The 8,661-nt window shown below is 36.0% G+C and overlaps 1 protein-coding gene across 1 annotated transcript in view; it reads left to right on the top strand.

Annotated features, from left to right (window-relative positions):
* Window positions 1–6,942, top strand: part of RWDD4 (RWD domain containing 4) — a 37,550-nt gene extending 30,608 nt beyond the window's left edge. Inside the window, exons 4-6 of the mRNA XM_012657461.1 lie at window positions 1,644–1,693; window positions 1,828–1,830; window positions 5,114–6,942. Coding sequence (XP_012512915.1) covers window positions 1,644–1,693; window positions 1,828–1,830; window positions 5,114–5,146 — 86 coding nt within the window. The 3' untranslated portion in view covers window positions 5,147–6,942. The remainder of the gene's footprint in view (window positions 1–1,643; window positions 1,694–1,827; window positions 1,831–5,113) is intronic.
* The last annotated feature ends 1,719 nt before the right edge of the window (window positions 6,943–8,661 follow it).

Here is an 8,661-nt window from a genome sequence, read left to right as displayed (position 1 = left end):
CCTCCTCCCTCCTCCCCCCCTCCTCCCGCCGCCCTCCCCGTGGTACAGATGATTAGGTTACGTGTGTTGCCCTTGGTAGTCAGTAAACTTTTTCACAGTTAGGGGAAATGAGGACATTATCGTGTGCATGTGCACATTTATACTTATGTATGCGTGTGCTGCTGGTACAAGGTAGCTGCCCTTTACTGAAAAGAACTGACCCTTTTATTTTGGTGAGGGAGTTTAAAATGCCCTTTCTTTCATAAAGGGATGGTAGTTTTTTGGTGGTTTATGTTTTGTAGAATGTCTGTTTGTGGCAAAATAAAAAGATAGCAATCCTGTGTTGATCCCCAAACTACATTTTTGAAATTGTAATGGTTTGTGAAATAAAAAATCTAGGAACCCGTTATACCTAATGTCAGAGCAGCATTAAAGTATAAACAACTGAAGCAATAAATCATTAACCATTATTGTCTGTTCTCTAGAATTTTGATTAATCTCATTTTTGGAATGATGTAGCATCCATGGTAGTTACCTGTTGCTTTTATACATAATGACCTATGATCATTCCCATTCATCAATATCTCCCTACCTCCATCTCCTTGATGAGACCCGCCTAAAATCATTAGCTTCCTATAATGACAGTCTAGGAGTTTGTGACTTGGAGCTTTCATTCTAAATTAGACTTTAATGAGACCATCATGGCACTGTTGGTAAGTTTTAGTTGACCAAAATTGGTGATCTGCCTCTGTACCCCTCATAACCAGTAACCAGTGGGATATGATTCTTATTGGCATGAAAGAAAAAAGAACCATTAGCATCTAAAATTGAGCTCTAGTAATATAGTTTCTTGCCTATAAGAACCATAGGGTTAATTTCTGTTTCCCCAGCTGTAAAACTCATATAACGTACTTGGTTTGAGTGCAAATTTTGAAGGTTTCGTAAAATGAGACCTAAATGGCATATATCGAGCCACTTTAAATTGAAGAATTTTTAAATAGTATTTATTTATGAAACTATTCTTTAAATTTGAGTATTCTATTAAAAGATTGAAAGCACTTTGCAAACTATAAATTCTTATATAAATTCTTAAGAGCTTGTTTTCTAGCACTCCCAACAGATTAAAGCCCTTTTTAAAGAATGTTAGATTAAATAATGAATCAGAGTACGACAACTAATACATAAATTAGCCAGGCCTCCTCTCAGTCTTGAAACCAATCCAAACATTTGTTTATAAGGCCTAGCTTCCTTTTGTGAAACACTAACTCATGAAACAGTGAACTTCTTACTTAAATAAGCAGTGACCTTATATAAAATAGTAGAATTGTGCAAATGCCTAAAACTAATAAATTGATTAGCTCCTATTCCTGGCATTACCAACCCACCTCCATATTTTTTTCTTGATATCAGGTTTTGTCTTGAATGGAAGTACTGTAAATGTAAAAAGGGAATATACCTAAAATACTTTGCAAGTGCCCCCAGGTTAGAGTGGTGCTTTCAGTTTACAATGATAAACTATTTTTCCAACTTAGTGATATGTGATTTAAATTTTTAATTTATTTGTTATATATGATAGTATATAGAATCTTATTTACAAGAGCCATAATTAATTTTAAACTAGCTGATTGGTCTTAGAAATAAAGTTGCTAATTTTTATCCTATAGATCACAAAGGGGAACTTCCTCGAGGTTGGAACTGGGTTGATGTTGTAAAGGTATGTAATATTTATATTTCAGTCTTTAAAATTGTTATAATTATTACCATCAAATAATGAAATTTGTATTTTCTGCTTCCCCCCTCACAACCTTTGGAATTTCCTGGGATGTCTGTTACCTTTTTTACATTCAGCATGTAAGTATTTTTTAAATGTCCTTAATATTCTTCTCTTTTAGGCTTTCTTTTTTTAAAAATAATGAAAAATCTACAGAAGTTATAACTACCATATAGTATGACTCTTTATGTAAGTACATCTTAAGAATGCACACGCTTAAATATGGCTCTAAGTTATCGATAATATGGAAACTGAAAAAACCAGGCATAGAAAGGAATGCTTTAATTTCTTAAAAGTTTTTGTGGTTTTTTTGTTTTGTTTTAGGACAGATCTTAAATGTAGTTTTCCATTCTTGCCAAAAAAGATTTTCCATTTTGGTTTAAAATTGTTTACTTTCCATTTGGGATTTTTTTGCTTACTTCTCTCACATTTTTCTTGCATTAGGTGTAGTTTCAAAACTGATGAATAACACAGTAAATTCTCTTTGTAGGACTTCATGAAATAAGTTTTGTGTGCCAGTTAGTGCCACAACTGCTATGAGAAGTGTTTATTAATAACGTGATCCAAGGGTAGTTAAAGATTAGGATCTTAATGGGGACCCACAAATACGGGCAATTAATAGAGTATTCTGAAAGTTTATTTTAAAGTCAGCTGTTTGGTCCATGGAATGCATTTTCTTTTTTTTTTTTTTTTTTTTTGAGACAGAGTCTCACTCTGTTGCCTGGGCTAGAGTGCCATGGCATCAGCCTAGCTCACAGTAACCTCAAACTCCTGGGCTCAAGCAATCCTCCTGCCTCAGCCTCCCAGGTAGCTGGGACTACAGGCACATGCCACCATGCCCAGCTAATTTTTTCTATTTTTTTTAGTTGTTTGGCCAATTTCTTTCTATTTTTAGTAGAGACAGGGGTCTCACTCTTGCCCAGGCTGGTCTCGAACTCCTGAACTCAATCAATCCGCCCGCCTCAGCCTCCCAGAGTGCTAGGATTACAGGCGTGAGCCACCACGCCCGGCGGAATGCATTTTCTATAGAAACTCTTTAATCTTTGTGCCTCTAGAATCTAGTACAAAAATATTACCTGAGATTAGGGAGCCATGAGGTGCAGTTGGAATAAAGAAACACAGTTTTTCTTCCTTCCTGGGTAGGAGGCTGAGCCTGTACAAGATGTCTGTATGAGTGGAACTTCTCTGGCATTCTCACGTTTACCTGGCCCTCTCTGCTGATGCTTGATGGAAACTTGGTGTGTCCTAGGTGTGCCTGCATGCAGCCTACCAGCTAAATCCCTTCCCTCCCAAAAGTGCTTTGTGCTCTAAGATGAGCTAAGTTTTCTCTGTCAGAGTGTGACTTCTGTGGCACAGCAGCTCTCAGCTGAGAGTGAGAAGAAAATAATCGGATTTATGTAAAGGTGGTGACAGTGCTCCTCCTTCCCTAGTTCCAGAAGTTTTTGTTTGTTCTTAAGAGAGCCCTGGTTTTTTTTGTTTTTTTGATCTGTCTCGCTACATCACCTGGGCTAGAGTGAGGTGGCATCAGCCTAGCTCACAGCAACCTCAAACTCCTGGGCTCAGGTGATCCTCCTGCCTCAGCCTCCCGAGTAGTTGGGACTACAGGTGTGAGCCACCAGGCCCGGCCTGAGTCCCTGTTGATATAAATAGAATTCCAAGCTGCCAAAAAAAAAAAGGCAAATTTAAAAAATGCAGTATTCTTGGGAGATGTGATAAAGTATTAAAGGAGGTTTTCACCTGGACATAGTTTGGTCTCAGAATTCGTTACCCTAAGCCAGTGGTTTCCAAGTGTGGTCTTTGGACCCCTGTGAGGTCCCTGAGCATCATAATACTAAGAAATTGTTTGCCTTTTTTATTCATTTTCTCGTGAATTTTTTCTGACATTTTCCAGAGACTGCATGATGTGTGATGATGCCATAATTCATACTCTATTAAAACACAAAGAGAATGTGTGTTTGTACATTCTCGTGTTTTCCAGAATTTTCTAAGTTAGTAGGTTTAGGATCTAAGTATGTGCATTATTAACCCAGACTGTACTTCTGCTGTGCTCTTGTTAGCTGTCTTCCATTATACCTGCCTTACTGTAGAAGCAGATTCGTGAAAACCCAGCTGTCTTCTACTGAGCTAGATAATAAAGAGATTTGCAAAAATGTAGACCAGCACCACTGTTCTCATTGTTTCATTTTAGAAAATAGTTATTTTTCCTTAAAAAATAAAATTGTGTTATCATATAGTGGGTGTATTGCTATTTTTACATAAATTTCTCAGTTTTAATTTCTAATGTAGTAGTTAAAACTCACATAAAAAAATTAAAACGGGCCGGGCGCGGTGGCTCACGTCTGTAATCCTAGCACTCTGGGAGGCCGAGGCAGGCGGATTATTTGAGCTCAGGAGTTCGAAACCAGCCTGAGCAAGAGTGAGACCCCATCTCTACTAAAAATAGAAAGAAATTAATTGGACAACTAAAAATATATAGAAAAAATTAGCCGGGCATGGTAGTGCATGCCTGTAGTCCCAGCTACTTGGGAGGCTGAGGCAGGAGGATCGCTTGAGCCCAGGAGTTTGAGGTTGCTGTGAGCTAGGCTGACACCATGGCACTCTAGCCCAGGCAACAGAGTGAGACTCTGTCTCAAAAAAAAAAAAAATTAAAACGTTCTTAGGATCCTCATTTTTTAATAGTGTAAAGAGGTCCTTGGGCCGAAGTGCTTGAAAACCACTACCCGTAGTAGTTTCTGCTTTTCACAGCTTTGCATATTCTCTGAAATTTATTGGGTGCAGTGGGGTTTCTCAGTGGCTGGGGCACTATTTTGATCAGAATCGCCTTTGCATTGTTTGAGACCTTTATCCACACTCCTCCTCCACCCCCCATTTGCCAACTCCTGCCAAAGATTTTACGTAGAAAAAAATTGTAATTTAATATTTTTATCATATTTTTAAAATTATAAGAACTTGATATCTGGTTAAGATGGTAAATCTTATGTTAAATATTTTTTACCACAATTTTAAAATTTTTTAAAAACATTTATTGTCTGTCATAGAAAACAAAAAAAATAGAAGAATGTCATTCATTTTATAAATGGCATCTTTAATTTGTATATTCTTGGTTCCAGTTTATTTCTTTGAAAATTTCAAGGATTTTTTCCCCCTTGGTTATATTTTTGTTGAGTTCATATTTTTAAACCTGTTTGAAATAGCTGAGCCTGAATTTGAAAAGTAGCTACATGTGATAAAAGCTATAGCTGGATGGTTTAAGTTATTTCATCTTTGTTGCCTATTGTTTAATTTTGATACTGAATGGAAATAATGAGTCAAATAATATGATCACTTACACTTGTTGAGTATTTCTTTTCTCTTTTTTTGTAGTTAAGCAAAACTGGCTCTAAAGATGATGAATAGTGCTTGGAATTTGAGACAAGGAAAGAACATTCTTTTAAAAGTAAACTGGGTTCACAGTCTTTCATTACTGTTTTATGGTATTGAGGTGGCTTTTTATAAAATAATTTTTTGTATGTTTCTTACATTAAAAATGTGAGCTGAAAGTTCATGAAGAGATCTGGTTGTATTAAATTATTTTCACAAACTTGCCTTAATAAAAGGTGAAAATGTTACTGTTTAGTATACTTTATGAAGCCTATTGAGCTTTAAAAGTGGATAAATATGGGGAAAAATAATCAGTGTTAATTTATATGATCTTAACTCTAGCGGATGTGATTTTTTTAAAGGAGTATGAAGCCCTTTTCAAATTGTCACCCCAGTGGAGTTGAATACTGACTCAACAGTTATTCCATAGCATGATCCGTTTTAATAGGCTTCTCATGTTAAGTAAAGTCTTCATCTCTTCTTTCGCTTAATTACTGGGAACCGTAAATTGCTTCAGAGAAATTTAAATACCAATATTTGAACTTTATACATGATACTCTTTGTAGTTCCTTTTTATTTTTCAAGAGTGAACTGCTTCCCTTAAATAAATTGATACCTATTGATACTTTTCTCTTGATTTGGGTCAAGATGTTTGATGATGAGAGCTTTCAATGGTATGTGAAATAGGAGAATATAAAATCTGCCAAATACTTTAGAAAGCATTTGATTAAGGAGTGCTCGCTCTTATTTACATTTCCCTTTGATGCATACACCAGGATGGAAGTGAAAGATGCCTTAATATTTAATTTTTATATTGTTGGAAACAATGATTTTAATAAATTCCTGTTTATCTGCTACTGTGTGTTTTTAGTTGTTGGATAACTGAGGTCTTTTAAATGGTTCAACAGAAAACCACATCTCAAGTCTTATTTCTTTTTGGAGTGTCTTTTCAAGTGTGAAAATATTTCTCAATCTAAGCATCTTTTTAATAATGTACATGGAAGTCTTCCAAATGCTGGACTGTTACAATGCTTGATTTTTTAATCATTAATAGAAGAAACTGTTGGTATAGTTTTACCAAGAAAAGTTACTGATGTTTATGGTTTACAGGGATTTTGTATGTGCTCCCCAGCTTTAAGAACACTTAGAACTACTGCTGTATCTGGAAGGGTAGATTGTTAGTTCCTCAAGGTATACCTGTGCAGCTTTGGGTCTGAGTTTTTAAAGAATAATTAACTTTTAAAGAAGTTATCTTAGCATAAGAGCAGTTTGAGTTGTATCCATGATTTTTACTGGTTAACTTTGGCTTTGATTAAATTGTTTGAATTATAAAGTCTAAGTATAATTACAGTGAAGGAGTTTAATCTCATTTCAAAAACCTGAATCATTTTATTTTTTGAATTAATTTAGAGCAAAATATGTTAAAATCAGGACCACTGGAATATACCAACTTACGTTACCGGATTGTGTATGTGTAGTTTTTATTGTTGTGTTGATTTGTCTGCTTATTTTTCTAAGAAACGTCTGCTAGTGGAAGAAAATGTTTTGCTCTGAAGATTGTGAAATTGTTCAGGCTTATCTTGGCTCATGGATTACAAAGAATAATGCTAGTTATATGCCAATGAACTATTTTTACTCTTTTTATATGAAATGTACGAATTTCTAGGGGTGACGGTGGGAGTGGTGCCTCTAATTACCTTATATAAAACACTTGAACAGTCTCATCGATATTGCCATCACTGTTTAATACTCTCAGTATATTTTCTCAACATCTGTTTACTTAAAATTGTGTAGAGTGACATAATTAATAAGCAATAAAGTCTGAATTACACACAGTGATTTTTCTGCACATTTTATTTCAAATCACTTCAGAGACAGTTGTTGATTGTATAAATCTGCATACCCTTCTACGGTGCGAGCTGTACCCTTCTACTAGAAACTATTCAAAATGTTGGATTAAAAAATGTTTTTCAGGCAAGCTCACAAAAAGGTAAGGAATACCCAGAGTCTCAAAAATCAGATCACAGTTGGAACTTGCAGGTTATGGGCAGCTTTAGTTTTCACAACTTCAAAGGCCCAGAGATAAGAGGTGAAGTCCAAGATCAGCCCAGAGTAGAGAGTCTGTCTGTCTGTCTGTCTTTGTCTCTCACACCCACACACACCCATGCACCCTGAGCATATGTGCGGCTGAGACCCATCTCCCAGTGGTGGCGCTGAGTAAAAGTTCCTGTCTTGAACTTTGGTTTTGGATGGAGGAGCAAAATACAAGTATGCATATGTGTGTGTATACACACACTCTCCTGACAATTTGTATACCCACAAGTTACCTCACACTTGGATTTCAGCCCAAATCCCTTAATTACCCCTATGGGTAACTAAGAAAACAGAAAACCCTAAGGTAATATTTTAGTTTAAATTATTTGGTACCCATAGTACCAACTGGGTAGGGTCTCTAGGCAACTGTTAGGAACAATCACAAATCTGCTCTGGAAGAACCCATCTTCAGCCCATACCTACAAAAAAGTCCCACCTGCAGAGTTCATGGAATGTGCACCCACAGTCAAAAATCCTACAGTACACAAGCAAGGCATGAGCACCTGCCAGGAAAAAACCTTAGGGGAATAAGAGCCATGAGGATTTATGGATATTACACAGACTTCTGTATTTTAAATAAATAAAAGGAAATTGAGTAAGTAATAAGAAACTATTAAAAATCATCAAGTAGGTTTGAAAAAAAATAAAACTCAAAATGAAAAATACAATAATTGAAATTAAGGTTAGAGGTGAAGACAAGTATTACTTGCAGTGTACTTTGGCAAATCTGAAGTGCATAAATATCCTGTGGAAATAAATCAGTACTAAACCTACATTTTCTATTTTCTCTCTTTGATTGTGGCATTAGAATCTCAGTCATCCAACATCATTTCTTCACAGGCCAAAACATTTTAGATTAGTTGTTCAACACCTAACCCTAGACCTTGTTTTGTTTTACAGATGGGGTCTTGGCTGTGTTGCCTAGGCTGGAGTGGAGTGGTATAATCATAGCTCACTGCAGCCTCCAACTCCTGGGCTCAAGCGATCCTCCTGTCTTTCCTCCCAGGTAGCTGGGACTACATGCGCACACCAGCCCGTCTGGCTAGCATCGTGTTTCAAAAGAGAACAGTTAGGAGGATTTGGACAGTGTTTCCAGAGGGCTGTCTGTGGTAGCTTTAAAAATATTAAATGTAAAAATCATGCTATGTAATAACAGAGACTTTTTTTTTTACCAATGAACATTCCAGAATAAAAACAGAACAAGAGGAATTATCCAACAATTTATGATTCAGAATTTCAGTGTTTTCAATTATGTGATAAAATGATAAGGAAGTGAAGTGTGATCTAGAGTGTGTTTTAAATTTGTGATCCATTAGTGAGGAAATGAGGGCCTTTACTAGCTTTCTTAATGGAATGGGAGAGAATAGAATTGAACGGAAGATACCAGTGTGCACTACGTGTTGTTAGAGTATTTTTGTTTCTTGTGAAAACTTGTTTTTTGGGTGTTTAGGTATAAG

Source organism: Propithecus coquereli, unplaced genomic scaffold, assembly GCF_000956105.1.
Source record: "Propithecus coquereli isolate 6110/MARCELLA unplaced genomic scaffold, Pcoq_1.0 Scaffold543, whole genome shotgun sequence".
NCBI classification, from domain to species: domain Eukaryota; kingdom Metazoa; phylum Chordata; class Mammalia; order Primates; family Indriidae; genus Propithecus; species Propithecus coquereli.
The sequence above is the reverse complement of the archived record's forward strand: the minus strand, read 5'-3'. Positions and strand labels throughout refer to the sequence as shown.